Raw genomic sequence first — 19,796 nt, forward strand, 5'->3', positions numbered from 1 at the left:
TAGTACAGTCTATCCATCACCCTGTTTGCGCCTAGTACAGACACATCTTCTGACACACCGTATGTGAGCTATCATTTATGCTTTGACTTGTGAAATACTGTATTCGTCAGAATAATCTTCAGGGTTTTTCTGCAGCTCATCTGAAATGTTCCAAGTTCCATTTTCTTCACAGGACGATCTCTTTTAACGGCGTTTTGTGATCCTACAACTGTGAACTGTATTTTGCTCTCAGTTACACTGATAAAACCATAGAAACTCATTTTTTAAAAAGGAATTCCTTTTCAATTACAACACAGCCTAAAAATAATTTTGCTCTCCTGCCTCTCTAGAGCTGGCCTTGTTCTCGTGCTACCTAGTCCTGTGAATCAGAAGACGATAGCTGGTGTTAGAACAGCAACACAGGAGGCCCTCTCTATCTCTATTTAGGTTAGCTATAGCACTCAGTTACATAGGTCAAATGAAGTTTGAAATTCAGTAGGCTTATTCTGAATATGCTTTTATGCTTACTTGCGGTATATGCCTGCAGGTAACTGAGGGAGAAACTTCTTACTGACAGCTACAGGAATGAGCAGGTTGCCAAGTTCTAGCTAGCTTTTGTGATGTACCAGTGCCACCCTCGTGTCCAGGCTGGCTTTTGTCACCATTGAAGTTGCAGCTTTCCAAGCCAGTATCTGTGGATGGGGCAGCTTCCAGTTTCATGTGTAGCCAGGGTGCTGTGTAGTTTGCATATCTGGCACAAAGCTTACAGTTTGCAACCACTACTTGGAATCAAGTTTCCCTTCTCTTGTGTTTTTCAACTCGGTTATCAAACCTAAGGAAACTAGCCAGTGTAGTGAAGTATCATTAGCCCAACTAACAATGAGGAATAGTTAGGTTTTTGCGTAAAGAAAAAAAAACCTCTAGTTAGTACCCTATATTGGGGTGCCTTTTTCTCCATCATGCTTTGCTGCTGAAAACGCTAGGTAAAAAAAATGTATATGAGATTTACACTGAGAAACATTAGTAAATACAAATTGGAGGGGTTTACAGCCTGTCAGGAGTTCTCTTGGGTGCTGCAAAGCTGTTGGGACGTGGGGAATACCAACAAGGGAATGCTCTGGGAAAATGTCAACCATTTGATTTTAGACTTAGTGGGAGGGTATTTGGGAGAAGAAAGAAACCTATAAAATATTAGAAGTATCACATTTTTGGATAATCCAACAGCTGCGTTTCTTTTGACATTAGGACAGAAGGACAGAGGGAAAAGCGTGAGCACAATCTGCAACTTCCCTTCTTCAGGCAGAGTAAGAGCTTTTCAGTGGAGCAGATAACAGTGGAACAAAAGGCTCTAGACTCTAGAGCATTTCTAGACTCTAGAAACTGAAGATAGGAACATTCAGAACAAGTGCTGGCCATTGGAGCCGTGTACAGAGGGTGGTGGTAAGGGGTTCTCCATCACTTTGAGAAAGTTGGGTAAATATATATAAGTGGGGGCTATTTGGTCTGGCAGTGGACCATCAACCCAGACTGCAGGCTCTCAGCACCTCTGTTCTTGTTGCTAAAAATTCCTTGTTGCTTTGATAATCGGTGCAAATGATGCAACTTCATTTATATTACCACTTGTAGAAGAGCATTTTCTAGGCCTCCGTGTCTACTTGACCGCTGAGAAATGCAGCGTTGGCTGATAAGATGGTTATTCTCTAGTGGAAATACATCTTCCACATCTAATCCAGTTACGCCTGAGCAGAAACCTTTCAAAAACCTCTGCAGATGGATTGCAGAGGTTCTTCTGTACCCTGTGGTTGTGTGACAGTGAGTGCTTGTGGGTGGCAGGTATAGAATAAACCACATTCCAGTCAGGGTGGGGGCAGAGATCCCAGTGAACACCCAGGCAGTGCTCCCAGGCACAGTGAGGTCTTGTGACTGTACATCATCCCCTGCCTTTTTCTTTCCATCATGCCCTTTTTCCTCTCCATTTCTGGTTTTACCAGAGTTGAAAAGCAATACTGTCCACTTACCACAGGTTCTCTCTCCAGTCTTAATCTTTCTTGTTGCTCTGCAGCAGAGTATTCCATACCCAGACTTTATTCAGCTTTGTGTTGCACATAGCTGACCTTTGCAGTCTTCCTGTCCTCTTCCCGTCAGACTTAAAAGTCTTCTAGAGTAATGCTGCTTATACTCCTAAATCCAGTAGTATGACAGGTACGGAAGAGGCAGCATCTGTGTCGTCAGGATGCAGTGGCATTACTCGTCATTTTGCTTAGTATATTAGAAATGTTTTTATTCTGGGAGACTCAGCCTGTTTGTATCTTCTACTGAGGTGAGCTTCTTGGCTAAGTCTCTGTATTTCCCCATTTTATTTTAGTGTATGTTGTCCTTTGCCTTGGTAAATCTGAGAACAAGAGATGGAAAACTGAATGGAAACAAAAATAGTTTACAACTGACTGTCCCTGTTACACTCGGTATTCTGCAAATGGTCAGAATGAGGGATTAAAGCTGGATTTTCTTGTCCCTGTAGCTATTAGGTGAGCCCTGCCATAGGTGAGCTCTCCTCATAACCTGCCATCTCTAGTCCGTCGTATCTGTATTCACTTATTCCTGGGGTGGTGTTTCTGGAGGGGATATTTCTGTCTCTCTCCCTGGATGAGAGCTGTACAGGAGACTGCCTTGAAAGCCCTGGCCTATCCATACTCTTTCTGCTTTTTAAATTGTCTCTTCTAAAGCCTTTAGTGATGTCCTTTACAACTATCCAATTTTGAAAACACTCCAGGATTACTTAAAAATGCTGTGGCCTTCATAGACTTTCTCTTCAGTCACGTTTTCCTTTCTGCCTCTCTCTCTCTGTTGCTTGTTTCTTTATGGTTATAACGGCAGCCCTTTTTGGCAGCCCTTTGCACCATGAATGCTGTCACCTTTGTGACTGACGCTGCAGGTGCACAATAATACCAACAAATGAGGAAGGTGGGAACTTGACCCAGGGCAACACAGTTTCCAGCCTGGACCCTATGGTTTCCACTTTGGTGCCAGGAGATGATGAAGTAGTGTGGGAACGTTGCCTAAGCAATTTTCAGACTCATTTACTGACTTATTATCATTATGATAATCAGGAAGGGAGATATTACATCCTCAGGGGCCACCCTTAAGCACTTCAGGCTTGGTCACTGTAGCAGAGAACAAGGAATGCCCCCAACCTCGAACAGCAAGTCCGAGCTCCCGAATCTGGCAGGAAAAGCATGCCTCCTCTCCCAGTGCCTGCTGCTCCTGGGGTGGCTGCCTGTCTCCTCCCAGCCTAAAAAGGGACAGCGTTCCCTGATGGGAAGTAATTGCTTTGGAAACCTCGCTGAACATCTGTGTCCAATCAGACTGAACATCCACACCAGCGGCAGCCGAGCATCAGCAGTAGCGTGGAGCCTTGGAAGGGGCTGTGCTCCCGATGCTGCGGCTCCCAAGGGGGTTGCATCAGGGGAGCAGCCTCCTGGGGTTTGCAGTTGTGGTGGTGCTGCGATTCAGAGCTTGCCAGTGACAAGCTGCAGAACAAAACCACAAGGTTTGAGATGTAGCTCAAAACAACAGGGTTTGGAGAGCCAAACCACAAAGCTGAGAATTGCAGTAATTACAAGCCAGGAAAACAGTTTTCAGTTCTTTAGCCCTACACAGGGCTTTGCTTACTGTATAGGTGGAAGTGTGAGAGCTGTCTGCTGAGACTCCACATTTGCCCCTACAATTGTTTCAGAAACTAGAGCGGGAAAGCACACCAAAATGAAATACTACCCCAGGTGTCCCTCAATAATAATCTCAGGGGAACGACAGAAAAGTTACAGGGAAGAACACAGAGCAAATACAAATGAGGCAGAAGGGAGAAACCAGAGCAATTTCAGTGCAGTGGGATAGCTGAGGAAAATGCTAACAGAAATAGTCTGGAAGAATTACAGGAGAAACAGCCATACAGAAGGGACCAGAGCAGAGAGGTTGTATTCCCAGCTAGGGATAGGGCCCACATTTATTTTGCACTGGCATTGAATAGCTGAGAGAAGCCCAGGTATGGTTCTAGTGGTTCATGCAGCACTGGGAGAATGAGCAGCTATGATATGTGTAGTTATCTTTTTCTGAACAGCTCCAGCAACAGCAAAGAATAAAAGTCTCAAATGTTTGTAATCTTTCTTCTTTTCTCTTTAATGTTTTGGGTGTAACGTAAAAGCCGATAAGACTGCCTACTTGTGTAGAATCTCCTACAGAGTGTGAGTCCAAACAAAAGGTGACTTGTGTCTACTTTAAATGGCTTGCAGACCTTCAGTTTGAATTGTTTGCAGAATTTAGGCAATGCCATATTTAGAGTTGCATGTGAAATTGTAATTGAACTTATAAATTTATTTTAGTTTCAGGGTCACACACTATTTTTCCAGGGTGTGCCTGCTGCTCAAACCCATGATAAGATGGTTTCACTGAACGAGTAGCTGGTCAAGATTTTTGTTTATCATCTTCATCTCTGTGAGACCTGGAGCATGCTTAATGCAAGTGGAATCTGGGATTTTATTTTTTATTATTTATTTTTTCCCCCTCCCTCCCTGGAACTGCAGGGCCTCTGCTTTATGTGTGCCTTTAGGAAATTCCAAAGGTTCAATATTTATCCAATTTTTAATGAATCTTCACAAGGAGGTAAAACTCAGCTGACATACCGAATCCCTCAAATCCCTTTGTCAAAATGGATGTTGGATTTTATTAACAGTTATAAAGTTGATATTTTATTGTAATGGGTTTTGGGTTTTTTTAATGGTGAATCATTCCGTGGCTGAAAATGTCATATTATCGTGGAAGGTGTTGGACTGCTTGACACCAGGCATTCTTTCTAATTCAATTATAATGAAGGAACATGAGTGTTAATTCAGATTTTTTTCCATTTATGGTCCTGAAAACACTTTGCTATCATTGAAATGTGAACTCAAAAGTTCCTTGCTCTGGTCAGCAAAGTATATTATGTTTGGGCAGCTTTAAGAGGGTATGTGGGATCAAGGCAGAATAGCAGTGGCAGTCTGCTTAGACTCCTGGTTTGGAGAAGAGTGCAGATCCTGCTCAAGTTTGCTGCGTTAATGCTAACTGTAGCACGAATCATCAACTAAAGTTCCGTTCTTTATGATCTGAAATTCAGCAGCTAAAGATAACCATGGGATTGTTCCATAAAGAAGCTTCTGTAAGGTGTTTTACACCTTGTGGCATCAGAGTCCACGGGAGCAGTGCACTGTGCAAGTAGTGTGTGAAATGTAGTAGGCATCGGCTGTGGCAGAATTGCAGTTGATAATTACAGGGGTAAGCACTGCTGGACAGGAGAGGCTCCTGAGGATTTTGCAGGGAATCCCTCACATTTTCATCAGTGCCTTGAAAGCAACCATAAAGTCACTGTTAAACTGCAAGCAATCCAAAACTGGTGTAAATAATGACTTCCAAAGCACATGCTTTTTACGCAGAGTGTAATGCCTGCCATGGAGCTCACAAGGAAGATGGCTCAGTGCTGCAAGGAGTTATTTAATCAGATTATCCTACCAAAGCTGTTGGTTAGCAGATTAAAATTCCTGCCATCCTCCTTGTGTCTTGATCTGGATTTTTAACCCAAACAGAAATGAAATGTTAGAATGTAATTGATCTGTAAGTCCTGCCTCCAGTTATTTTGAGGACAGTACATGCTATACCCGTAACATGTGTACCAGTGGGAGCAATGATACAAAGCAATGTGGCAGAGAGGCATGAGCTGCCCTCTAGGCAGGGCTGTCTAGCAGGGCAGCAGTACTCCAGGACAGTGTTCTCGCAAGTGTGCAGGGTGAAAACTTCTCTCCCCTTGTACCATGAACATGCATGACTCTTCACAAGACGTCATGTTTATCAGCTTACATCTTAGTTCACATGAAACCTGACAGAAGACGATAAATCTAGGATAAAGTTTAAAGCATGAGTAGAGCTGCATGGTCATTTTTAGCTCTTTGAATGTTCTTAAAAGCATTTGCTATCCAAGGGTACGTCCCCTTGGAGGCAGGTGGGAGTGATGACAGCGAATGCTTAAGCTATTATCCAGACTAGTTGAAGTGCCAATTAAGAGTGAAAAGATGGCACCAGGGAGGGGGTTATTAGTCCTGAAGCCCAGGACTCTCTGTCTTCCTTGCACGTCATCCAGACTAGTTCAAGTGCATCTGCACAAGCTGCTGTCAACCCTCCAGGATGCACCCGCTCCCCTACAACTTTTCATGAGTGCTTGTGGCAGTGAGCAGGGACAGTGGGAACTGCTGCCAGTGGTGCATTTTCATTTTTATAATTAATATAGAATATATAATTGTTGGTTTATCTTTCCTTTTTTTTTTTTTTTCTTTTTTTTTACTGTTACCAGAGTGCCTCTGATGGCTTTTGGAAGTCAGTGGCGACCCGTGTCCCAAGAGAACCTCATGACATACGTATCCTGAATCCCTACTTCATCCAGGAGGCAGCTTTCAGCTTCATTGGTTTGCCTTTCAACAACGGCCTGATGGGCAGAGGGGTAGGTATAAAGCAAAGCAAGCAAACCATGGGGAGAGATGGGAGACCAAGCAGCAGTAGTCTTACACTGTTCTTACTGTTCCTTTGGACCTCTGCTGATGGGAATTGAAGGGAAAGGACTTTGGCTCTGTTATGGTGGCAGTGCTCAGCCTCCATGAGGCCAAGGCAAGAGCCTTCCTTGGAACACTGAGGATTCTGTGCAGGAGCATCAATATTTCAGCAGTGTCTTGAAAGCAACTGTAAAGTTGCATCTGAGGCTTATCATAAAAGCGTGTAAAGGTTTGTTTTATGAGGCCTTTGGTAAGAAATTTTGATCTTACAGTGACAAATTTTAGATGCAAAAGTTCACAAAAGAAAACAGTGCAAAAGACAGTCTTAGGTTATCGCTATTAACAAAAATACCTTCATGGTCATTCCCATATCTCTCGCCCCCAGTGTAGCTTTTTGGAGTGTTAGTGTGGAGTAGATGGTGACCTGGGTTTTCTGGATTATCTCACCCTGCAGTGCTGTCCTCAGAACCTATTTATATTTGCTCTACCTAATATATCAACCATTAAGGAAAGTATTACTTGGGCGGGTAAATTACTCATGTACACATGTGATATAGTTGTTGATAGAGACTACACGTGACATTTTTGGGCACATTAGCACAGCTGACAAACCTAGAGAGAAGCACTTTTGCTGGACAAGGTCTGCTTGCTCTGCCCCTGGTGTTGTCCTTCCATTGTCACCAGTACGGGAGATTTGCCATGTCACAGCAGGGGTTTGGACCAGACAGAATAGTGCCTTGTTTTTCATGTGAAGTCTTCAGAAATATTAGAGGTGTTTGTTATGTGCAGGTCAGGTGGGTGGGTGCCTGGAGATAGGAAATTCACTTCTTAAAACGCCATGTAAAAGATGTGCAGACAGATTCAGCCACACAGAACGGATCTTAAGTGAAATGCGTTGCTACATAGGTACGTATGAAAGATGTCACGGGGTTTTAGAAGCACTGCATTTTTCCTCTGTGCACTGAAGGTTTCTTATTCTAAATACTTCCATGAGGTAGAAAGTAAGTTACTTCACCTCGCTGCATTCTCCAGAACTTACACTTAGAAAGATGTGGTCTTAATTTGTCTTCCAGAAAATCAGGAGCACTGCCCCAGTAAAGGACAGAAATCATCAGACTTTTGCCTTTATTTTCTCCAGATTTGTTTTTATTTTTAAGCACGTTATTTCAATACAGAAGATATTACTTAAGCTGAGAGGAGGAGAGAGAATCCGGAAATGAAAATGCTATGAACTGAAGTTTATGAGGTTTTGATAGGTTGTTTAACACACATCAGATTGGGAAATGAAGGCATCTTAATTGAAACCTGATGTTTCACTTCATGAAAGCCCATTTGAGCATTTAAAAATTGTTTATGGAGCTTTAAGGCAAGCAATCTTTGCCCATGACCCCTGCTAGATTGTGTAAATTGTAGTTCATTCCTTCAGATGGGGCAACAGGAGCTCTGCAGGTGCATCTGTGGGCCAGGATGTTAATATACCCTGTGCTGTCTGTGCAAGGACACTCTAATATAGTGATTCTGTCAGTTTAAAAACAAGTTTTACTGGAGTCTGAATTGTATCTTGGTGATACAAATTTGCTACAGACCTTTTCTCACTAAGAGTTTAAATGGGAAGAGTGGAAATCAGAGCATGTAAACCAAGCATCCAATTCTCATTAAAGATCTGAGAGATACCCAGCAAGATGAGTGAGGCAGCTAGAGTGAGAATTGCTCCACAAGACACAGAGTGACTCAGAAGCTAGAGACCGCAGCTGGCTGGGTTCAAGGTCGTGCTTTAGAGATGCAGGACAGCCTGGAGAGCTTTACTCAAGAAGGAAGCCTATAAACATGGAAAAGGAAAATGTTGAAGTCTAGTAAGCAAAAGCACAGTGAACATTATGTGTCCTCAGTTTCTCCTGAGGAACCGGGATGGGGCAGATTGGTGCCTCCATGCTGCAGTGTGCTGTGATATGTTGGGCAGGCTACACACAGGAGGATCAAGGCTGGGGATGCCTTAGTAATCAGGGCTAACACAGAATCCTCATAAAGAGCAGTAATATTCCACTTGTCTTTGGTTCTGATGCCTAAATAAACTTCAGTGCTTCTCTTGCACACCACATATGGTAACAATGTGCTGCCAATTAACTTTGTAATTTGAGGGCTTTTTCAGCAAGGTTGAGGAGAGCTGGTAAAATAGTTTGAGGCTGATCTCAAAGCGTTTTTCCCAGGATTCAATAAAGGGTGAATGTAGTAACATCCTCTGCTTTGATAGTATAATTTGGGCCAGATGGTTCTGGAGGCTACTAGGGGGGTACAACTCAGATCTGCATTTTGGTTGCACTTACGGCATTAGTAGCTGGAAGTCTGAGCAAGGAGCAAAACTGGTCACCCACAATGAACAGTGAGTTCCCTCTGGGACCAGTAAAGTTTTCAGGAGTTTCCTCAGTCGGTTTACTGAAGTCTTAAGAAGAGGGAGAGCTGTTTCCTGCTACATTTCTCTTTTCTTGGGATAAGCTGATTATAAAGAAAAACTTTAGGATAGTAGCAACATCTGGGGAAAATTGAATGTTAATGCCTGAAGATGACTTATGAAAGAAATGAGCTAGTAAAGATCCTCTCTTTGATTAAAGAATGCTCTTAAGGTGTGGGTGTGGGTGCAGGCTTGGCTGTGTCACTAGCCAAAGGTGTATGTATGCGATTTATGTTACGGTGGAAGTTCTCTTTACAAGGGTCTTTTGGCCTTTAAACCAAACATTACTGGTATTGCAGCTTGTAATTCAGGCATGCAATAACCTAGCTCACACTGCAGACAGTTTACTGGGGGACAAGCATGACCATCAGTTCCAGGGAATCATTGCCTGTTGCATGTCCAACAGTAGGGGTGGTGATTGCCGTGGTGCTTTTTGCTGTGTAGCAAATAGTTCTGTCCTCTTGGTAGCACTCGGAGCCATTGGAGCAGTGTGTTTCTGGCTTCTCTGGGAGCCCTGAGCATAGTGTGAGGTGGCCAGGAGAACATTTCAGATTACACAAATTATCAGGACTCTGAGGACTCCAGTGCAGACTGTGGTGTTTGTTTCTGTCTTCCTGCTGTGCATCCATGGAACTGCTTGTGATTTAACTTCTTATGACATGAAGCTCTGCTGCCCAAAGCTGCAAGCCTTTGATTTGTTTGTGTACCAGGAATGACTGAATCTATAGACCCCTTAGTAAAGAGATAAAATGTCCTTCTCTGGAGCTCACCCAGCCTCAGCACCAACTTGATGAAGGAGGAGCCACATGCAAGAGGTGTTAGCAGGCTGCATCAGGCACCTGGCCGTGGATTAGCACCTCTGCAGAGCGCTGACAGCCCTCATACATTCTGGGATTAACCTCTGATGCTGGAGTGTTAGCATGTCCTTCCCCATGGCTTCTCTTTGCTGTTACATGTGGGCAGGCAGCCTTTCTGGATATGCTACTGGTGACCCCTTGCTCCTGAGGGAGTTTTTCAGCTCCACTGGCTGGTCGTAATGACCCTTTATCTTGTTAGTACTGGGTGGCCCTGGTGTCAGCAAGCTTTGTCTCCTGGGTTGTTGCTGCTGGACTGTTATGAAGGCCATGTCGTGGGACCTGTTGGCTCTTTATGGAGCAGAAGAGAAGTAGGGATGGCAGGAGCAGAGCAGTCTGCCGCTCCATCCTTCCAAGTTGCATGCTTGTCCTTTTTTTTGCACTCTGACAGCATCTTCTAAGGCAGGCAGAGGGACATGTAAAGGGCCACTGCAGCTGCAGTCAGTTAAATATAGAGACTAGTGTCACTGTTAAGCTTTGGGTTTGCAAGACAGTACATCTGCTTCATGGGCTGCACTTTCCAATCCTTTACCACTGCACTGTGATCAGTCCATGATCTGCTGGGGATTGGACAATCAGACAAGCTATTACAGGGTAGCAGTTAGATCTACACCAGCTGCTTCTTGGTGAATGCTCAACCAGGTGCTTCTGCATGTGACAAATGCAGAGTAGCTGAAGGGAGTTTACTCTTCAATGAAAGAGTAGGCCGTGAACTCCCATTTAGCATGGGGTGAAGCATACATGTGGTTACCACAGAGCAGCTAGCATGTAGTAAAGTCATGCCCTTGCTTGCCCTCTGTTGTTAGGTCCCTAAGAAATACTCCCCGCATTGCACGGGAATCTGCTCTATAGCAAACAAAGGTGAATCAGAGCTAGCACATCAGCTTAGATGTGGTCAAAGATATTTTACGTGGGGTAACTAGGGGAGGTGAAGGAAAAGTGTTGGAGATGCTCTGCTTTGTCTTTCAAAGCCCAGTATTGCAGCTGATCTTGTGCATGGATGGAAGTAACTGGAAGCAGCACTTTGGATTGTAACTCCTGTAACTGGGACCACTCTGCAGAATTCCAGGCATTTTTCTGCCTACAATAAGTGATGCTAAATTGCTTTTTATGCCGTATTTCCAAACTTGAAAGCTGAAGGAAGCAAAGAGTAGGTTTAGGTTTTTCCTATGCAAACATAAATGAACAAAACCAAAATACAGTGGCTGTTGTATATACCATGTGATGACTATTATAGTTTTGTTCTGTATTTCTTTTGGTTTGAAGACTTCATTGCTCTTAGGTGATCAGGTCTGTAACTGATAAAATTAGGGCAGCCATTTTTCTCAGGTAAGCATTTTTTTCCAGTTTTCCCTCAAATAAGTCAATATAGTAGTCAAACCAGGTGCATTATTGTTTGTAGGGAGCTTATTCTTTAGCAATACCCTTTTGTTGAAAAAGGTAACAGTTGGGATAGTCTGAACAATCTAATATATCTGACCCTGAGCTGAATAAAATCCCATAAATAACTGGAATTCATTTAACATATTAAGGGAGTCAAATATTTCTGAAAACAGATTTACAGCAGTCATTTCCTTCCAGTCCAGCAGGCAGTGACACAGAAATGACCCGGGCATGGAATGAAAAGCAGCAAGACCTTTTCACATGCACCAAGCAAAGAGTAGTTACGGTGCCCTGGTTTAGTCACCAGCACTCCATCTCCAGTACAAGACTTAAAGGTGATGCTCAGCTTCCATTAAGTCCAGAGGGGGGCTGGTGCCAGTTATTTCTGCTAACTGGCTTCTTTTCTTCTCTGAGTAGAAGTCAGTCTTTAAAGCCTCTTCAAGGGGAACAATGGAAGATGAAACAGCAATGGCTTGAAGGGAAGCCTTTTATCTTTCCCCTTGCAGCAGAGAACAGTGAAGGAGCAGTTAAAGAGAACCTGTCCTGTGTCTGTCTGTACTGCTAAATGCATTTCTGGTCCTCTGACATGGTAGTGCAGACTGACCATGTTTGCACCAATGCAAAGCTTACAGTGATCCCCGATGCAGCTCAAGACCAGAGATGTTTGCCTCTCTTGTCTTTATGCTTTTCTCACCCAGGATCAAGCACACATGTGCTCACCTCATCCATGGAGGACATGTGGCAGCAGGCCCCTGGAAGGAGCCATGCTCCGGATGCACAGGCAGCCTTTGCCCAGCACTGCTGCAGTGATGTGTTGCTCACCACCACTGTGTTTGCTGCTTCTGTTTGTCAGATGGCCTTTTGGTGTCGTCTCTGGCTCATCTGTCAGTCTGCTGTGTTCTCTCAAATGGGACCAGACAAAGGCCTGATCCCTGGAGAGCATTATATTAGACATTACATTTTCCAGATGTTTGGTCCTAGACAGGCAGGCCAGGCTGGGAAACATGGGCTGTCAGTTCAGGCCACATTGTTCAGGGATGTTGCCCTTGTAATTGTTTATCAGTGCTGGAGAGGAGATGCTGAACCTGGTACCCACCATGGCCCCTAGCTGGACCAGAAACCTGTGAGACACAGCAGGAGGTACAGAGCTTGCAAGGACAAGTTCAAGGCTTGTGTCAGGGAACTGGCAGGGGGAGAGGACTGCCAGTGCTTTCTGGGGTCTTGCCATTCCCAACTCTCCCTGGTTGGTGGGCACCGGTTAAGGTCAGAAGCTCATCATGGCCACATCTGGAGCAGCATTCCTGCTGGGAACTCCAGAAGCCCCATTCTGTGGCCTGGCCTGCACTGACAAGTGTTTGTGAGGCTGAGAGGCATCCCAAGAGGCTTCTGCCTCCTGAATGGCCACTGCCGGGCTGCCATTCTCCAACTGTGTGGTTGAAAGCAGCATTACTCAAGAGTACAGGAATATCCAGGCACACAGCCGTTATCAGGAAGACAGGCTCTGAGTTGGTCCACCCCCAGATTCCTGAGGCAGGACGTTAGGATTTTGGTTCAAAGGCCTAGAATAACAAGAGGGCTGCTCAGTTGTTTGAATTTTATTTTCATAATGCAAGAGGTGTGGTGGTTGCTTTGGTATGTCTTTGGGGCATGGCACAAGGGTGTGTGTGGTGAGATAGCAGTGACGCATTGTGCAGGGCATAGCAAGCCGGGTTTGGCAGAGCCATGTCCATGATGCTTAATTTCTTTTGGAGTGACCTGTTGCCCACCTTGCCCTGAAGGTTGTACATGCTTCATTAGGTCCAAATTAGAGCTTAGCAGCAAATGAATTGATATGCCTGTGTACAATGAGAAGAGCTTGGAAGCTGTGTAGATGTAGCCAGAGGATAATTATAACCATTTCCTCTCTCTGATGCACCTCCCCTCTTATTTGCCACTTCTTAGAGGAGAGTACAGCCCTTTCCCCCGGACCTGCAGAGTGCTGCTGAGTTGGCTGCTGTGCAGCACAACCAGGGACACTTCTCTAGATCCTACAGGGCCTTTTCTTTCCCGTGGTGCTTCATTTTCAACAGAGGGAAGGAGTAGCAGAAGCTCAGCAGGCTGTCATAGGAGAAAAGGGCTCAGTTTCTATAGTATAAACCAAGTCAGGACCAAAGCACTGTATTGACTTACAGTAATGACATTTAATTAACCAGGAGACATGCTTCTTTTATACTTCTGTTCAAGCTGGCTCTTTTTTCAACTTGGCTCCTTCTTTTTTTCAAGTCTGTCTGATTCCCCTTCAGTTACTGTTTAATCTGTCTGATGGTTGCTGCTTCTTTAACCGGAGCAAATACCCAGTTACATGTATTTGATCCAGGCGCACGTGGGTACACACACAGTTTGTGCACATGTTCTCTTAGCAGGTGCTGTTATCCACACCAGCCTCAGGCTGCCCTAAGCAGTTCCTGCCCTCAGTGAATAGCAGGGATAATAATTTTTACAGTATTTTCAAGGTGGTCCTCTCTACCCCCCAGGGTTCTGGCTGCAGCAGTGGAACATGAGGCTGCATCTCAACAGTGAACGTGTAAATGGCTTCAGATCTCTTGTCTTCAAGGACACACACACACACACTAGGCTGTAGCTACCATAGTACTGGAGGGTGCTGACATCACAAATTTTAATTAAACTAAGGCATAGTTTAATTAAAACCTTCCATCAGATCATGATTTTCTGGATTTTAGGACAACACTGTTTTGCTAAGGACACCATTTCTGATAGTTGTAGGGGCCAAACCTAATACATCTACTACAATCCAGGGGGTTAGGACGTCTTTGGTAGCCTTTGGTATTTTAATAATTTTTGAGAGAGGAGCAGGCACTACTGAGATACTGCATGTCAGGAACTACTGAAAAACAGAAGCAGGTGAGAAAACTGTCTCCTATTTTTCCATTAAAGCCATTGGAGGTATTATGCCTAGAATAAAGTGAGGCAGATATTTGGTGACCAAAGGAAAGTTCACTTGTGATTTCTGTAATCTGTTATTCTCCAAACAGAAATAAGGATACGCCTGAAAGAAAGTTATGGTGGTTTGGCAGTCCTCCCGTAAGGTTGGGTAGTATGATTAATTCTCTGTGGTTTGTAAGACTCACATTAGAAAGTCAGCCCTTAAATGTTAACTCGGCCAGTGAAATTCCCTCCAGGCAAAGACCCTATGTCTCCCCTGAGCTGTACCGTGGGAATGGGCTCAGTGCAAGTGTGGGTGGCATTAACACCATCGTATTCCCACCGACAGCACGACACGTTCTCAAGGACATAACCGTTTACTCACTGTGTTTTGGACACTGTAACTACAGCTCAGCTGAGGGAAAGGGTTTTGTGGCATGTCCCCTTACCAGCTGATGCAATTCCAGTGACATGTGAATGTCACCTCCTATGTAAAACATAAAGCTGAGAATATCTGAACTTGAACTGCTGTGCCTGGAAGACAGGATGTTCTGGCATGTTTTGAAATTTGGGCAGATTTTCTTATCCTTGCCTAATAAACTTTCTTCATTTTTTTTTAACCCTATTTTATGATATTTTATGGCTACCAGTGAACTAGCAATTAACTAGTGCCCAGAATAAAACCGATATTGTTTCTGTTGAGTATCAACTGAAATTAAGCAGCAGGAACAAAATGAATCTGTTGTCTTTCCTAACATCCAGAGCTGACACAGGAGGATGTAGTTAAGGTCTTTTAATTTCAGATATGCACCATTACAATTGAAATGTTTGAATTTTCTGTCTCGCTAATCTAGTCATAAGAAGTTGTTGCACATTTGTTTTCTGATTCGTGTGATTCCAGTGCACTGTTCACTGTTACGGAGTTCATAGTTTTTCTCCCAGCTCTGCACTTCTCAGCTAGGGTATAGGTGGCATTCTTTGCTTGGAAAATGTTGGTCTTGGAACAGTCAGGCAATGGTAAGTGAGCAAGGTAGTGTGTTGCCAAAAGCCAGCTCCTTTGAATGAGAGGCAGAAACTCAAAACGTGATGTTCTAACAGACTGGGCTCTAACACAAGGTGAAATGCAATAGCATTGCTTTTGCTAGTTCAGGGTAAACCATATTAAATGCAAAATGTGAGTGTGCAGTTGGTTTCTACATCTCAGCTAAGAGGCTGTCACCCTTGCTGACTGAGCATGTCCTCTGAACTTGTGATGCTTTTGGTAACAGCCAGTGTTGGGTGCTCTACAAATGAAGATAAGATGTGTGGGTGGATTTCTCAGCCTCTCCTTAGCCCCTGGGATAAAGCTCCCTCTGGATTCATCTGGCTAAAGAGGAGCTAGAAAAGTTTGTGAGCTGGAGTTTTACATTGGAAACACGTCTGTCACAGGGGTCATACTCATCTAAGTGCACAAGAGGAGCTGCAGCCGTACAGCACCACTGCTGGAGGGCCTCAGCAGAAGCCATATGAAATGGGAAGGGCTGAGGCTGGATTTTGGTTCAAATGGCAGCTTAGTAGACAGGGAGGACATTTGGTATGTCCCTGCTTAGTGTGCTACTACCCATCTCCAACTGGCTTCCCACTGCTTCTCATCTTCCCAGTATGCTGTGGTGAGGAACGGTATGGCACAGGCCGGAGTGCCCTTTGCCTTTGGTGTGCCCTTGAGCAAAGGAAGGGGTCTCAGTGCACACTGCTGACTTCTCTCCACCTCCCAGAGCTGTGTAATGGCCTCCTTAAACTGCTTTTGCTATGAGTAAAATAGAGAGTTTGTACTGTTCCTCACTTCTGCTCCTGTGTGGTGGTCCATTTGGGATAAGCATTCGTCCCTGGCCTAGCTGGAAGCCAGTGATGTGCATCGTATTGTAATCTAGTATCTACATCTGTTTTGACTTCAGAAAACTAACTGTGGTTCATCCTCCAGCTCATTTGTTGCCCCATTCTCAGAATAGCAAAGTTGTGGAAGGCAAGTCTGACCATTTACATTAATCCCTCTGCCCTGCAATACTCCCCTGGAGAGTCAGGTCATAGAGCCTCAAGCAAGAGCTGCTGCTTTTGTACTAGATGCTTTGCAATAAGGTGGTTAATATGATTTTCTTTACCCATTGTGGGAGGCTGTTGACCCTGCAAGGTGGCATTAGGCAGTTGATGTGCAGATATAGCCAAATACCCTGTTCCTGATTTTCTGCTTAGTAGCAGCAGTGCCCCTGTGAGCAGAGGCAATAAGAGGAAATCTTTGATTCTAGAAATGGCAACCTGCTAATGACTTCCATTCCTGCTTTCTCTCCTCTCAGAACATCCCTACCTTGGGAAGCGTAGCAATAACCATGGCGCTCCACAACTGTGATGAGGTGGCGGTAGCTGGGTTTGGCTATGACATGAGTTCACCCAATGCACCGCTGCACTACTATGAGAACATCAAGATGTCTGCCATCAAAGAGGTAGGGAGCTCCTGCTAAGCACATCTTCCTCCCAAGCCTTCTAACCACCCCAACTCCAGAACCTGACTTGGATGGTGATGTCAACTTCCAGCTTTCCTGTATGGGTCAAAACTCAGCTCCACCCATGCATTTGCTAGTAAAATTCTAGACATTCTCCCAAGTGCAATGTGTGTTAAAAATGGTTGTTTCTGCTGGGAAAAGTTCTCTGGAATGTGTGTATAATGTGATTCCTTCTTCGAGCAGCAGGAAAAAGTTTCACATAAATGTTAACTTGAGTTAGGGTGAAAGGGAGCAGTACTGCTGTGGGGGTGAAAAGATGTGGCCTCCTCCTGCTTTTTGATCCTTTGTATTGCTCTCTAATCCATAGACTTCTTTCACTAGATGATCCCCTCAGCCCCTGTGAAATGTGGAGGAGGTAAGATTAGCCCGTGCATGTTAGTTCTCAGCTGACTCTTCAGCAGTAGTTAGCTAGTGCAAACACATCGCTGCTCTGAGGAGGCTGTTCTTTAGTGCCAGCTCAACATTAGACAGATTTTCTGGTACTATCACAGTAAGATGAACAGCATTTTTAAAGGAAAAATGACTGCTACTGCTGAACCCAGGACAGCTGGTATAATGCAGCAATATAAAGATGCTCTTTCAGGTCTGTTCATTTCCTGTACCAAACCAGAGCAGACTTGGACACTGGTCAAAGCTTCTACAGTGGGAAAGTTTGATGCTTTATTGATAGAGCTCATTCTTTCCCAGCACAGATGTTGGCCAGGTCTTTCTAAGATTGCTACTCCCTCTTCACTGGCTCCTGGGTAGGGAAACTTTCTCCATCCTACTCCATGTTGTGAAAATTGTATTGTTCATGGTCAGTAGCTGTCTCCTTGCAGTTGTTCGCCTTGCATTTATTCACCTCAAGCGCTTTGCCATTGATCCAGGCCAGGAGAGAAGCTGGAAAGTTGTGTTTTTCCACATCACAAGATTGTACGTGTCTTAGTACTCTCACAGGCTGTAGGCTGCATGACCCTAGGCAGACTGAGAGGAATTAGAAATCAGTGATTAGTCACCTTGAGAAATAAGAAGAACATGTCTAATGATCAGAGTAATGAGGCTTTGGAACAGCCTCTCAGCAAAGGCCAAGAGAACAAACTGAGTCTGGGAAAAGACTGTGAGGAGGTCCCAGATATAGAAAGGGACCAAACATTTTTGTCCTGAGGTACCTTCTGGGCCTATGGAGGTAGCCAGAAAGTCTGCCTTGCTCAGTGGAATAACCATGGATTTAATCAGTCCAGGCTGGGAAAGTGAGTGCCCATTTACAGGATTTAAGAGGTATGTCCAGAGAGAAGAAGTGAATTGAGACACTACTTACAGAAGTGGTGTCTGGCTTGTGAAATCCCTGAATGGAAAATAGCTGAGGAATGTCATTCTTGCAGTAGTGGAGGAGGTATCACCATTTGTTTGCCCAGTTCTGTCTCTTCCCTGGGCGTCTGCTTTTAACCACTGTCTGAGACAGAACCCTGGGCTACCCAGGCCCAGAACTGAGTCAGTACAGCTGGTTCCAGCAAAGACACCACTACACCAGAGTGAAAATGAATGCAGATGCCTGGCTCCAGCAGTGGGTACAGAGACTGTTCATGAAAGTTTCAGGAAAATCTTTTGCCTGTGTGGAAGCCACAGTATCTACTCTGGTGAATCAGCTGCCTTTGGTGAAGAATCGCTTTTGCCTAGTTGTTCCTCCTGTCTCATAAGGATGTCTGTTCTTGGGCATGGGGACATTCACATCAAGTGTCCTGTGCCAAGCCTGTTTTGCAACCTGGTAGGTGTCTCTGAACTCAAGGACACCTAAGCTGGAGTTGACAAGGATGAAGTCTTATTGCTTTTGATGCTTACATGAATGAATGGGAAAAGTTGGCAAAAGGAGTTGGATGACAGAGTCCGTGGTTGAAGTCGCCAGTCCACATCACTTGGATCTTTGACTCTGGAGGACAGCACCCTGAGTGGGATGTACAAACCAGCAGAATAAAGGATGGAGTTACTCTTGGACACCATATGTGGTTTCAGGAATAAATCTTGAATGGCACAGGGCAGTAGATGAAGATGAACATGTGAAATGCAACCAGTAGAGAGACCAGTTGGTGCCTGGTTTGTCAGGCCTCTCCTGTCTGGAAGCTGTCAGTCATCATGTTCAGGATGTGCTGTATGGAGGTGAGGGAGTGTTGAAAGGTTCTGGTGAAGCCTGACTAATTCAGATGTCAGGGGGTCTGTTTCTGTAGCCGGGGCTGTTGATGAGAGCTCTGCAGGCCAGCAGAGCTGGTTCTAGGAGGAAGGTTCCTCTTCCGCTTGAAGGCTGGTTATGTGATATGTGTCTGCCCATCTAATCCTCACATCCTCAGCCACAGGCTCCTCTTACCTTTCGCTGTCCCGGTACAAGAAAAGCCATCTGTTCCCACGTATCAATAATTAAAGCTCCTCCTGCCTCTGCCCCTCCCAATATGACAAATTGTTTGTGATATTGTGGAATGTGAAGAGCAGAGAGAGGATTGCATTTCTTTCTCTTCCATTTAATATTAATGGCAGCTGATAACTGTTAGTCACCTGAGGGTGAATTTGAAAGGTGAAGGGCATAATAGTTGTGTGTGGTTGCTCTCAAAGAACACACAAATGGAGATATGCCACACTCTAGACTGGAAGCACCCTGCACACCCTTCTCTTCAAGAGACCTCTGCATGGTTTGCAAATGAGAAGGCTGGCCTGCGTTGGTACCTTGTGCCAAAACTTGCTATTGCTGAAAGGAGACTGACCCAGAGCCAAGTTCTACCAAGGTTTTTGTCTGTTCCATCTGCTCTGATGCCCAAAGGCCCAAGAGCATCCACAGCATTTTCCTCAGTGTTACTTTGGACCTCCGGGATTGCGTCCTCCGTCCTGGCCCTTGACTTTCCACCTCTAAAGGAGCTCCTAAAGCAGGCTATGCTTTGAAATTATTCAAGTATCTTACTTATGCTTTGTCTGGCCGGCAGACCCATGGAGGCTCAAGTACTGAATCCTGGGCAGGGGAACAGAACAGGTTTGCTTAACATAGAAACATCAAAGCACTGAAACAACTGACATGGGATTCAGCAGTTCACCATGATGAACATCCTAGGCAGGAACACCCAAGTTTGACCAGGCTTTGGTG

At 44.7% G+C, this 19,796-nt stretch overlaps 1 protein-coding gene across 7 annotated transcripts in view; it reads left to right on the top strand.

Moving 5' to 3' along the window:
• The window catches only part of ST3GAL3 (ST3 beta-galactoside alpha-2,3-sialyltransferase 3), a 188,256-nt gene that overhangs the window by 157,411 nt on the left and 11,049 nt on the right, over positions 1 to 19,796 (top strand). For 6 of the 7 annotated variants that reach the window (XM_062617306.1, XM_062617308.1, XM_062617307.1 and 3 more), the window contains 2 exons: positions 6,353 to 6,499; positions 16,487 to 16,633. In XM_062617306.1, coding sequence (XP_062473290.1) covers positions 6,353 to 6,499; positions 16,487 to 16,633 — 294 coding nt within the window. The remainder of the gene's footprint in view (positions 1 to 6,352; positions 6,500 to 16,486; positions 16,634 to 19,796) is intronic. The other variant, XM_062617309.1, reaches the window with a different exon arrangement.

Source organism: Pezoporus occidentalis, unplaced genomic scaffold (genome assembly GCF_034315485.1).
Source record: "Pezoporus occidentalis ecotype Australia unplaced genomic scaffold, CSIRO_AGI_Poc_V1 ctg194, whole genome shotgun sequence".
Classification (NCBI taxonomy): Eukaryota; Metazoa; Chordata; class Aves; order Psittaciformes; family Psittacidae; genus Pezoporus; species Pezoporus occidentalis.